This window comes from Crocodylus siamensis, chromosome 5 (genome assembly GCF_052110815.1).
Source record: "Crocodylus siamensis isolate JL-2025a chromosome 5, ASM5211081v1, whole genome shotgun sequence".
Classification (NCBI taxonomy): Eukaryota; Metazoa; Chordata; order Crocodylia; family Crocodylidae; genus Crocodylus; species Crocodylus siamensis.
Window position 1 is genome coordinate 187,573,588 of NC_143399.1, and position 13,816 is coordinate 187,587,403.

The following is a 13,816-nucleotide window of genomic DNA, read 5'->3' on the forward strand; positions in this document are numbered from 1 at the left end:
TGTGCCCTATTCTTTCTGTTGTCCTTTTCCCTCCATGAACTTAGCTCAGCCCTTTTAAGTTTACTTTGTAACTAAACTGATTGTGGAGCTGCTTCATTCTTCTGGATCTTTCCCTGACTTGAGAGAGGATATTTTGTACCTGAAAGCTTGTTTAACATCTCTCCCAACTAAAAAGTTGGTCCAGTGAAAGATATTACAGAGCAAATATTGCTTTTTTTCATATTCCCTGGACCGTCACGGCTATAACACTGTGTTGACTGGGAGTGGCCAACCTGCAGCATGACTGCCACAGGTGGCTTGGGTAGCCTTTGTGTGAGACATATGCATCAGACTGGGGAGGGATAAACTGGTTACCAATTGAAGCACGACGCTTAAAGCACAACATTTGACTAGACCCAATTTTTTTTCTCTTAATGAGAGAAAATTCTTTGTGCAATGGTTTTGAGCAGATGTATGCTAGTAGTGTTTCTCAAACTGTGTGACACGCCTCCCTTGGGGCCAGGGCTCCAAATATTCCTGGCCAAGCTCAGACAGCAGTGGCAATTGGCAATGGGGGAGCAGTGGTGGTGGAAGCAGTGGTGCCAGTGGGAGGAAGCAATGGCCTTGGTGGTGAGGGAAACAAGGGGAAAATGCAGCCCTATCAGAATACATTGCCCAGTGTTGAGTGGAGGTTCCCTATATGATGTATGGGGGAGTGATAGGCACCTCAGCAGCCAGTTTACTGAGCTGTGAGCCACATGAGTAGCCAATAAGAAACATTGAAGACATGGGGGTGTTACTTGAGTTAAACTGTCCCCTGTGGCCTTCAGAATTAACAACTTCTAACAATGAATGGGTTCAGCTAATACTGCTATTTTTCTGTCTGTTTAGCATGTGAAAGTTTTAATTGTGGCTGAAGGGGTTAGGAATTAAAGTTTAAATTCTACAGAGCTCCTCAAAAACTGATTGGGTTATGAGGGAACATTGCACCACCGTGTGATAGCTTGATTCAACCCATATGTATCGTGTGGAAGACCTGCAGTATTTCACGTTCAGGATCCCTTAGCTTCTAGGCTAATCAATTTCTTATAAACTAAGGATAGAGAAATTTCTTTTTAATTGAACTTGAAACATTTTGTCCACTTCCTATGAGTGACTTTTTCTGAACTTTTGTAGATGTCTCCTTCACCGTACATAAATTACTCTTGCCTCTCAAGGAGCCTGTTGGTTAGTTATTACTGAAACAAAAATGAAATAAAACAAATGATTAAGGAATCTGGGTTTTTGATTATGCTGCTCACCACTGTTCATGAATATTCAACTGTGCAACTAACTGCAACTGGGACTTAAACAGCAACGCTATACCTAGACGTAGTGGCAAGCAGCATTTTCCATTTAGTGACTCACAAATGTTATTACCTCTGAAGTAGATAATTTTTTACTTTTTGATCAATTCTTATAATCACAAATATTATTAGTAATGATTATCTTATCTTTCTGTATGGAAAAATACCTATGAATATACAATCTAGGTCTATAAAGAGCATGAATGCAGTGGTTTATGAGTATTTATTAAATAAAATGAAGGCTTTTAGGCAGTTTAAAATATGGATGGATCAGGATTAAAAAGAAATATGATTTGGTATAGTCAAGAGAGCCTAGTTAATCTTTGCAATTTGGTCTAAGGCAAAACTACTTGATGCTATCTCTATACTAGTGGCTAATTTGTACTCAGTGCTCCCAGTAACGCTTGTGGAAGGTTAGCATCAGAATGATTGCAGGATTGAGTTCTGAGAGCCAGGTCTTCCAACATTAAGTCAGCTGTATTTAGATCAGTCATTCCAGATGTCCTGATCCTACCAAGCCAAACTGTGCATCTCTAGTAAGGGTAGCAGACTCCTGTAGAACTCTGCTTGGTTGTTGGGTTGACCTTCAGAAATGAATCAAGGCCTTAGACTTCAGAGGGCAGCACATGGCTAATGTACCAAAGAAGTGATGCCTATTTCTTGGGCTGCCCTTGACAAGGGAGGGTATATTATTTTTATGTGAATAATGGCTACAGGCTAGGGCTCTATGAGTTTAAGATAATTTGAGGCAGACTGAATCTAACAAAATATGGTGTGTCATCTTTTTATTCTAAAAATAAGGTTCTTTTCTAACAAATTAGACCCTATTAAATATTGTGCTTTTTACAAGATACTAAAAAAGACAATTTAAAAAGACTATCTTGAAAACAATCCATCTAAGCATAATAAAAGGCATCAGGTATGGGATATTTTATGAAAATGTTTAATTCAACTGTTTCTTTGGAATGTAGTAGTCATAGTTTGGAAATTTAAATTACAGTTCAGTTCTATGTGTTTTTATGCTACTCCGTGTCTGAGAATACAAATGTCATTTAAAGTTAAGGCTTCGCTGTTCATTTTGAAACAACAGTTTACAAGTGTCATATTGTCATAGAAAATAAAATTTCTGTAAAAAAAATTTGCACAAAATCTTATGATGGTACAAAACATGAAGCAATAATATACCAGTAAAATTAAATCATTTTACTACAGAAGATTTTTTTATAGTTTTTCAATAAAGAAAAAATATGTTATTTTACACTTTAAAAATTATGAAACAATCTAAAACAATATAAACTGAACATTTTGTAACACTGCCTTTACAAATTAATAACTTTATAAACATATTTTTTAAATATATTTCTCAGTGCAAGATACTTTTCAATGTAAAGTTGCAGTATCATTTTTCCTTTATTGAAGGGCAATTTTCATTCCATTACCTTCAGAGAAACCAAATCTTCATTGCTCTGTATGCCTGAAGACTGTAAGGGAGATATTTTTTTTCTTTAATTTGTTAGGATCAATTGTTTAAAAAAAAGCAAAAAAGCTTCCCCCCAAATTTAAATTGGACCAAGAATGGACATTGATCTGAAATCCACTGAAATCAGTGGAAAAGCTTCAGTAACCTCAGATCAGGCCCATGCACCAGGGTTTCCTCTTAAAGGCAACCCATGTGTGTTGCTCCCATTCTGTTTAATAGAATAAATATGTTTTCATCTAAAGGAGAACAGACCCTAAGCAATTAAATTATGATACTATGATACAAGTGCAGTAAAAATAATCTTCTTTGGGATAATTCACTAGCTGTCTTCTTACTCACGTGGCCGGGTTGTGGTATCAGGTACGTATGACTGAAAATCCAGGCTCCGCTGACATCATTGAGAGTTCTACTGTTTATTTTAAGGAGGCCAGGATTTCACCCTCAAACCTGACTTCTGAGGGTATTCCAGCTTTTCAGATCGTTTTGAAGGACTCCATAGTATCATTAACTAATAGTTTGCTTTTTCCATTGTGACTTAGTAAAAAATCTTTCATTTTTTGACTACTGCTAACACGTAAGATGTTATATGGTGGATTGAGATTGTATTTAGTTTTATCCCTGCATGAAGATACTGCATAGTGTCCTATGGGAGCAGCCCTGGAGAAAAACTTTATCTTCCCTGATTCAGCATTGCTCCAAGGAGGAATTAAATTACTGCAGCACTTTCCATGCTCTCACTTGCCCCAGTGTCTTTCTGTTGGCTTAACTCCACTGGAGCTTTTAGTATATTGTGGAAAATGTGGAGTTAAGCTTCTCTACTTCCTTCCCTCTTCATCCACTCCCCACCAATCTGCTAAAGGGGAAGGGAAGAGGTCCTAGGAAAGCAGCTCTCCCATCTTCCCCAAAACTGGTGATCGGTCATGCCAGGAAGGAGATGGAGGAGTGGGTTTTAAATGTCTTTGCTTACCTGCACGGTAGCACAGTTGTGCCCTCCATAGCTAACTTCTTACCTTGTTGGACCAGCTACATAAGCCATTGATTTATTATGCCAATAATTTATTTAAAACATTGGAAATTGGCACTTCAGTTGTCAAGCTCATTCTTTATGAATCTTTTTTTTACATTTTTCATCCAGTTGTATCAATCACTAACTTCACAAAGTGAACATACAAGGAAGCTGTATGCTCTAGGGATAGTATTGTTTATTCTCTTGAAAACTGTGAGAAAAGCACCTAGACTAAAATTGCTTCCTTGATATAACCTGACCGTAATCAATATGTCGCTGCACATTTCAGGTACCCTCAGTACCCATGAATAACTCTGATTAACATGGATATGATCCTGATTAGTATGAATAGACAGACCTCAAGGAGACCACAGAACCCTCTCTTGGTTGAAAGTAGAGGGAAAAGGATCATTTCTATCTTTGAAGGCAATCTTTCAATAAGGAAATTCTTAATTATTTTCCTAAATGTAAATACCTATTAATAGGCATCTGGGTAAAAGTAAAAGAGATTTTTCATAACTTAAGGAAAAAAGATACTGTCACTTTATGCTGTTAACAAGAAACCCAAAGTTCGACTTTGGAGGGTAAAGTTAAGAATTTTCCCTTATTTTTTAACACAAATCTAGTAAAATCTTTTGCCATTACCAGCAAGTTAAAGCTGCAGTTTTCTTTCCTTGACAATGGCAAATGTTTATGCAATCTACTCAGAGAGAAAGAGAAAGAGAGAGAAAAGAGTTTACATTTGAAAATACATTCTATATGAAAGAACAATAAAAGAGAATATTGCAGCTTTATACAAAAGGGTCAACAGACATGAAATTGAAATACAGAAAGCAGAACATTCGAGCCAAGTTGTCAAATTTGATTAGCCCTTGCCTTGTGGAGGCTATTTCTTACACTAAAATATACTCTCTTAGTCAGTGAGCCACCAGAGTATGATTAAAGACAAGGGCTTTAACTGGAGGGAAACAGAGTTGTAGCTAATGTTAACACAATGAGAAGCAGTACAAACTAAAAGGCACTTGAGAGGACATACACTAGCCAGTGCCAAGGACTTTTGTTTTGATTATAGGCAGTACACTCAGTTGCCAGTTGTGTCTAATGATGGCACATATTCTTTTATGGAATTCACAAGCACGAAGTTTAGTACAACACTGAAAAACATCAATAAAATTTGACTGTATTGCTTTGTAAACAGAGCTGACACACCATATCGGTACTGAGGCTACAGTACTTTTCAAAAACACCCTAACCTTCTTTGCCTATGCACAACACGAGCAATTATACACAAATACAGGTGCAGGAGTCCACTTGCTGTTACTCTGATTATTTTCTGGCCACTAGGCTACAGACAGCATGTCCATCAAAAGGACCCCACTGAATACACTTTGTGACAGCATCTTGGATTTTGCACAGTAAAAATAAATCTATCCATAAAAGAAAACCAAGAGAGAGGGAGAGAAAGAAAGACAAAATGAACTGTAAGTCATCATACTTGGTCTCAACACCAGCATTTGATTATTTCAAATGAAACCAACAGAAAAAGCAGACTGTACATGATTCAGATTAACACAGATTGTTGTCCATGTTTATTGGTTACACCCATTGAAGCTCCTGAGAAAAGCCTGGCTCAGTGTCATCAACGCACTTTTCAGCCTGTACAGTAAAAGATCAACAGTTCCCAGCACAATCAAGTCATGTCCTTCCATTCCAATTCTCTGACACTTCTTTAGTTACTTTATACCTTCATGCTTCTGAGTAAGAACTCTGTGTGTTTAGTTTATCTTTTTTCAATTTAACGCCATCCACTAGTTCAAAATTGTAATTCTCCAGTGCAGATAAGTTCCTGTCTGACATCCCATTGTGCCAACAGGCACAATAAAGAACAACTCCACAGATGGCTCCTAACAGCACACCCAATGCACTCATGGCTATAATAGTAATAAGAATAGGGTCTAGGGTCTTCAGCACATTGCCTGGCTTCCTGGAGATGTTATCATTATATTCATCCCTTTCTACAGGATACGAAGAAGTAAATCCTGAAATGGAATAAAAAATTGCAACATTTTTAGGACTGAGTGTAAGAATTGATTTTTAATTTGAGTTAGAGTTTTGGAGGAAGAATGTCTAGATTTTAACAAAAGTGTCTGCATTATTTTTCTCTCTGGAAAAGTAATTTATAGCTAAAAACTACAAAATTGCTCAGATACTGATTATTATGTGTTTTCCTCTACCTCTGGGTTTGCTGTAAGTCATTACTGATCTGATCCTTTTGGCTCGGGATTCAAGTGAGTCCTGAGATAATACAGCAGGCAGATAGAATACATCTGGGCTCGTTTGTCATTTTGTATAACTTGACTACAGACTTAGTTTAGCCACATGGGAACATTTACAAACCAAAAGACCAATTTTGACCTCAAAGCCATTTGGCACCAGGTTTACTCTTTTAACTTCAATAGACAAGAATTAGTCCCTGGGATGTGAATGCTGGAAAAGTAATGTTTTGTCTCCTCATGTCATCATGGTTTCCCAGAACCTTTCTGGATTTATGATAGAGATATGATGATGGATGACCATAAAAATCCTGCTAATTTTGTAATTAAAACTGAGAGAGAACTTTGAAAAAAAAGCATTGCCACTGACTTCAGCAGAGGCATGTCTCAGCTCTTTGTTTGAAAAAAGGAAAATCAGGATAATAGGATGCATTTAATACTACATTTACAACTATTATTTTATTGCTGGGGAATAAAAGCACAGTATTTTGCTAGATTGGCCGTAATGGGACATTTTCAGTGCAGTGTGAGAAATGATTAGCTGGGAGAGTTTTTGGCCTAATTACCTAGATACTGTAGGCAACATAAATTATAAGATATGATAGGATTTTTTCAACAAAGGAAATTAACTTTAGATAAGAAAACTCTAATCAAGCAGATTCTATTGTGAGATTTAATATAGAAGTGCATAGCTTTAATGCTTCTGCATGATTTCATGGACTTTTATTTAAGGCTGCCTTAAATGTCATATATATTATAATTTATATAATAAAAAAATCGGAAACATTCAGTATCATCCATGATTACAGCACTTAACAAAAAGGGATTACAGAGTTCCCGAATGTACATGAAAATATGCTGTCTAATATATTCCATTTTAACAATAAGATTGCTTTTACCTGTTTGATTACTTTCTGGGTCTTCTTCATCTATTTCCTTCTCCACATCAGTTGATTCTAATGAAGCAAAGAGAATTGACATTGATTATTAGGGTTACAAACACTGATTGACTATCGTGCTGGCAATAATGGGATAGCAGATTTTTCTATGTTAGAGCATCATTATGTCAGCTTGACAGAGCCGTTCATTATGATGGGCTCTGAAAATTAACAGAAAAAAAGGTTTAAAAATTCCCCTCCGCCCAATCTTGGCACACTGTTAGAGTTATCAGCAGGGGTTTTCCATGTCTGGGAAAGAGAAATCAGTATGCGAAATTAGCATCTCATTCACTGTATTTACAATTTTGAAGCCCAATTCTTCAACCCTTCATCAGCAAAGTATTTAATCACAAGAATAGTTCTACTGGCTCCAGTGGGAGCTACTTTTCTGAGTAAGGACTACTTGTGTGAGTAAGAGTTGCACAATTGGGTCTTTGATTTGAACAATCAATCAAGTGTCATGCTTGTTGAGAGGGTTAGTGACACGATGGACAAGTGCTCTCCACTTGGCTCTGTCTGTTGTCAGCCTTTCTGCTCTATTTATATGTAAATAAATAAATTGTAATTGATTTGAACTCCAAGGCCCAAATCCTTCAACTAGCATCCAGCCTGAATAAGTGAGCCAGGTGCTTAGGAAGTGTGTGGAGTAGGTAGAAAATTATTCTCCTAGCTAGGCAGCGGTGTGAGAGAGGGGCCAGCCACACTGCAGCTTAGCATTATGGTTCTAGCATTCTGCTTCACGGTGGCAGGGTTGCTGTGTGTGCATTGTCCTCCACAGGGATGGATTCTAAGGTTTATAGAGAATGTACAGCCTCCTCAAATCCACCTCCACCCTAGACTATGTAACCAGATTGGATCTGTCTAAAATCTGTGTAACGTGCTGCCGAAGTTTATTAAGCCCCCCTCTAGTGGCTAATAGATACATAGGCTAGAATTATACTGTTAACTAAGATGGTATGAGTTTGTAATGACCATACTGGTTCCATTCTCACTTCCTGTGATGGGGTCATTGCCAAGGGCTTTTTAACCCAAGGACAACACTTTTTTTCCTGAGATTGCTGCCAGATTAACAGCAGTATGTGCTGTACATAGGATCATCACTGAATACAGTAAATAGGGACTGTTCTGTGTCCAGATGCTCACAAGTCTCTCATAAGTACTCAGCTTTTCTACTGAGCAGCTGAACATGCCATGTTCTTATGCTGCAGAATACACCCCATCTTTAGAAGCTGATCATTAGAAAAAAGCTGTCACAACCATTGCAGAATTATAAAACAGCAGGTGAAAGAGGCGAAAGGTTTTATAATAAATCTAGATTTTCATAAAACATTTAAAAGTGCTTTACAAAATCTTATCTCAATGGTAAATTATATTGGTGTAGGTAGGATACAAACTAAGAGACCATAAATCAAAGGTAGTGATTATGATGTCAAGTTTTTGGGAAGGTGATCAGTGAAGTGGAACATGGATCACTAGTTGTACATCTTCTATAATATTTCCATTGATAGTCTAGCAGAGGGACTAAACAACTAGTCAGAGATACTGACTGATTTTACAAAGCTGGTTAGCATTTTGAGCATCAATTAAAATAAAGACATGATACAAAAGGACTAAAAAACTTAGAAACATGATGATCTAAAAAGTCTCTTAATTTCTATTTTCTGTGACTATGTGATTAGTCTTACCTTGGGAAGTTGTTCTTAGTTAGCAGTCGGTATTGTAGAAATGACTTTTATTCAAAATGATGTCATACAGAAGATTAGAAATATAACTAGCCTCCTTTATTTGCTCCAACACTAACACCATACCTAATGCCAGCTGTGGACAGTGTTTTAGGGCAAAGCAGATACAAGTTGGGTTATGTCTATGGTGCAATGCAATGCCATGTAGAGAGATGTGTGCTAGCTCTGAGTAAGCTGGTATAGCACCAAGTCAGCTTCTAGGATCTAGGGAGGTGGCTGTACTTGCTTCTGGTTTGGAGAAAGTTCAGTCAGATATAGCTTGGATATCTCAACATGGTGCTGTTTTGTGCTCTGTAGACATATCCTTAATGGGATCTTTAGAAATTAAATGTTGGCCCCAGTCTGTAGTCCTTGACTTAACTGCAAGTTTTAACTAGGGAAAGACTCAAGCAGTGAGCTGGATCATGGTTCAGGGTGGAAAAACTCTCACTAATATTAATAAATAATAGCATAATATGACCCTTTCTCAACAAAGCAACAGTGACTAGAGCAGAATGAATCATATTTTGGCTGGGACTTTTTAGTGGTTTCTTGCTATTCATACTTACTTCGGCAATCCTCTTGTGCAATGCGGTTGTCAATATTAATGTCATCGACAGCAATTCCTCCAGTTCCTTTTCCAATTTCTCCCTCAATGACCACCTGGAAAAATGTTGTAAGTTTACATTCTTTTATTGCTAATAATAGAGACTTTTTAAAATAAACATGAAACTTAAGTTCACATGGTGTCAGATGTGCATACTTGGCTTGTTATCAATCAATACTGGTCACATGCCAATGTTGTATTCAATAATTTGACAACTTTTCTAAAGATTTTTACATTATCAATAATAGCTGCAGTGCAAGTGCAACATTTGGACATATGAGAAATGATTTGTAAAGTAGTTTTTCTGACCTTCTCCAACAAATTGCTTATATTGCTGTCATCTGGAATACCATGAAATATGCTGCTGTTATTTACTGTCATGGCAACAGTATTCCACATACAGGTATATAATATTGTGTACAAAACTGTCCATTAACATTTTCTACAGTGGCTTATAAAATACAGCCAGCAAAATCTCTTAGACCTTGACTCTGTGGATCCAAAGCAAGGCTGACTGATCTTACTTGATAATGTTTCATAGACTTGTGAAGAAGAACACGTCCTTCCTTCCAGCAGTTCCCCTGGTGTCCACTCAGTGTCCACAGATCTTGATCATAATCATCTGGCTTTTGGTATCTCAGTTTGATCTTCAGGGTGCCAACGTGGGGGCCAGACATATGATACCAGAATGTCATACAGTGTGCCGAGTTCTGCGAGTAAATCACAGGGCTTAGCAGCCGTGCGACCTTTCCTTTCTGGCTTTCGTCAGCTTGTGAGTAAATGAAATTGCCATCTCCTGCTGTGACATTAATACTGTGTTAGAAAGAATGACCAACTTTTACTTTTCATTAATCTAAAAAACATTTCAGAATCATTCTGTACTCTTCCAGATGTGTATGTCAGAAGCTTCACTAATGAGCTAGCAGGAAATGATTAATTTGGTAATTCTAAGGAAATGTAGGGGAGAGCACCACCTACCTTGGGGGTCTTCAAGAAGAGACTGGACAAGCACCTGGTTGGAGTCACATGACCCCAGCATTTTTTTTTCTGCCATGGGCAGGGTGTTGGACTCAATGATCCACTGAAGTCCCTTCTGACCCTAGCATCTGTGAATCTATAATCCAGCCTGATGCACCATGGATGTCTCTCTTTAGTAGGGACATATTGTAAACTAGAGCAGACATCGTAATGCACATGGTGAATCTCCATTTCTGAGCAACTGCAAGTGAGCTTTGCATGCCACAGTGAACATCAGCCACAGTACTATGATTTGGTTCATAATTAGGCTTCTCCATCCTGGCAAATTTTTTAAAAATCACTATGGTGAGTTACAACAAAAAAGAGATGATATTAATGTACATTTCCTAAGAATTCCCAAGTTAATCATTTCCTGCTAGCTCATTATATAAATATATAATAGGTATATAAATATGCCTTGGCCTACTCATTGTTTTTAAACTTCATTGCAGAAGAACAAGGAAGTTTTTTTGGCTCCCTGCCTGCCATCTGACACCTCCCGGGAAGGAATTCTACCTGATCAACACATCAAAGAGCTACTCAACACAGCTCACAAAGACACTCTCATGGACCCAGAGGGACAGACTTCCATCTTCAGCTCCCTCTATGCAAAAATGAAGTTTATTTTCTACCTATGGGGACTTTTTACCATCTTGTACCATCTACACGTTTCCCTGAGCCTGATGAAGGGACTTTGATCCTGAAAGCTTGCAGAAAAGGACAATTTTCTTGCCATTTTCCAGTTGGTCAAATAAAAGGTACTATTTTGGAACCAAGAGTTCTAGTTTTTTGTATGTCTTTTTGTCTTGGACCAACATGGCTACCAAGTACACCCTTGGCCTACTCTACATTTTTCTGTGAAGGGCTATTTTAAATCTGCTTTTAAATACTTTACTGTATTTTATTTTATCTTCTGTTAGGAATAACCATACAAGAATAAAATGATTTTACACAGCCACATTTAGAGATCAGGGTCTGAAACACACTGAGTGTGGTTGAACTGTTTCTCAATAAAAATATATTGCCATAATTAATTTATCAATTAAAGCATCCCCAGGATCACTTCATTATCTTAAGGCAGTGGTGGACAAACTGTTTGGTATGTGAGCTTCAAATTAACCCCTCATCCTCCCAGAGTGCTACTCCAACCTCCTTCCCCTGCCCAATCTGCTGCTCTGGCTTTTGCTCCCTGTCCTATATGACACTGTGCCGCCTTTTCCTTCCCTGTTCTGTTGTGTGCCACACAGAGCCTCCCTGTGCCACTTGTGGCACTCATGCCACAGGTTGGTCACTGTGTCTTAAAGGATAAAGTTGGCATAATATATTTTTGAGACACTCTCAAAATTATGGATCAGGTTTTCCAAAGAGTACAAGAAGCTGATACACTGGGATTTGGGCACTGAATTTGTGTAGGTTCCTTTGAAAATCTCAGTCATAATCAAGTTAGAAGAGAAGAATGGACATTTTAATCAATTTTGATGACAGGCTAACACCAGACTGTTTCTTGTGATATTTTTTATTTCCATCCAACAGTGAGACATTCATACTCTAAATACTCAGTTGTATGCCTGGATCCTATGCTCAATGAAGTAATTCTCCCCCAGACTCAATGGACCTGGGTCAGCTTACACAAGCTAAGAATCTTAAATGTGTAGAATAAATTCCTGCCAAAGAACCAGATGTCAGAACACAAAGCTTATCAAGAAATCAGGTGTCAGTGAAATTCTAAATTACCCAGCCACAGTCATATTCAACGTTTAAACAAAAGAAAAGACAGGAGGAAAAAGGTAAGGTGAGATTATGGAAGCACCAGTAGCATAAGTAGGGCAGGGCAACTGGAGCATCCCCCTCCATGACGAAGCTGTGCTGGATGCCCAGCTGTGTTGTTACAGTTCTGGGGAGCACAAACTATTTATTATGATTGTTTCTGTCTTACTGCAGTAAAACTTTCTTCATCTTCTCCAGCTAAGGTTTCCATGCCTTCATGTTCTTACATCACTCTCTGTTGTTCATCTGGCGACATAAACATGTAAAAATATGCCCAACAGATGATAGGGGGAACATCCAGATGGTGACTGAAGAATAAGGATTACTGACGTAGTTGCAAGACATATCAGTCCAGATATACATGGTGGTGCAAAGGTTTTCCCAGTTGAACCTTGAGTCATATGCATATTTTGTAAAGCATGCCTAGTGTCTTAATGATTGCTTCAGGGAGGAGGCTGTTAGAATGAAAATTATTTTGTAGGGATTTACTCAAGTGTAAATGAGAATTGAATGTGACTAAAAATAAGTGTTGCATCTCCATACTATAAAAAGTGCTCTTGGACAGCAATTGCCTAACTTCAATGACCTCAGGCACTGGTTGGCTTGTTGATCATTGCATTTCCTTTCACATTACTAGTAGTCTGCCATAATACTTATTTTGTAGCTGCTGCTGGGTGGGTGGCAAATGAGGCAGTGGGGAGGGGAAGGCCACCTAAGAATCACAGAAGAAATTTGGAAACCGTTGTGTGTTGCAGTGGGAGGGAGGAGAAAAGCTTTAAGACACTGCCTTGAAAACTTATCAAGGCTAGAGTTACTGGAAAGAATAAGTCCTTTACCATATCAGAGTCCAGTGGCAGCAATAAAATCTCTTCAAGGAATATAATTTCTTTAGCTCTTGATTGAAGACAAGTTCTTCCTCATAATATTCTTTGGTAGCAAAGTGCAGATATCTCTCATTTTCAGAATATTATTGGAGTTCTGGGTCAGGAACTCTGTCTTCATTGTCTTAATTAGAGCTTTACTTATGCATGCCTTTTAGGTTTTGTCAGTCTCTGGCTAACACAGCTTTTAACCTCCTTTCAATGTCAGATCCTACTGAGCCATTTCACATTACTTTACATCAATTTTTCCATCATTATAGCCTTCCTTTCAGCTAACTGCATTTAGTTAATTTGATGCCATTTATTTGTACAGTGCCATTTATAGTCAAAGTATTTTAAGTTTTTTTCTAAAACTGCTGTACTTGTCTTAAGATTCAATTGAAAGTGTCTCAGAATTTAAGAAGTCCAATTTTATCTAATTTCCTTGTCATTCTCATTAAGCAAAGGGGCTGCAGAAGTGAAAAGGGGGAAGTTGTTTGTAGCACATTTGATTAATCTACATGTATGAAAAAAGAATGTTAAAGCTAGAGGTGTCCAGGTCTTGAAATGTCCTTTCTTTCTATTTGTTGCTTTATTGTGCTGAAGCATGAATTGGGCAGCACTTCTGGGAAAAAAGGTCAAGCATGAGTTGGGCAGCACTTCTGGGAAAAAAGCCCAGCCAATCAGTTCCTTGAGATGTTATTTGTAGAAGAACAATGGGTGGGCAAGGGGATACCTAGAATCTCCAACTAGTGTTTGAGGAAGATGAGTGTTTAAAGAAGTCTTGGAAGTTACAACAGCGGTTTACACATTGTTCGTTGG

At 37.9% G+C, this 13,816-nt stretch overlaps 1 protein-coding gene across 4 annotated transcripts in view; it reads right to left on the reverse strand.

Annotated features, from left to right (window-relative positions):
* Positions 1 to 2,252: 2,252 nt before the first annotated feature.
* The window catches only part of NRP1 (neuropilin 1), a 153,352-nt gene continuing 141,788 nt past the window's right edge, over positions 2,253 to 13,816 (reverse strand). For 2 of the 4 annotated variants that reach the window (XM_090047542.1, XM_090047540.1), the window contains exons 14-17: positions 9,875 to 10,149; positions 9,313 to 9,406; positions 6,984 to 7,040; positions 2,253 to 5,850 (exon numbers count right to left, since the gene is read on the reverse strand). In XM_090047542.1, coding sequence (XP_089903668.1) covers positions 5,558 to 5,850; positions 6,984 to 7,040; positions 9,313 to 9,406; positions 9,875 to 10,149 — 719 coding nt within the window. In that variant the 3' untranslated portion in view covers positions 2,253 to 5,557. The remainder of the gene's footprint in view (positions 5,851 to 6,983; positions 7,041 to 9,312; positions 9,407 to 9,874; positions 10,150 to 13,816) is intronic. The other 2 variants (XM_090047543.1, XM_090047541.1) reach the window with 1 other exon arrangement.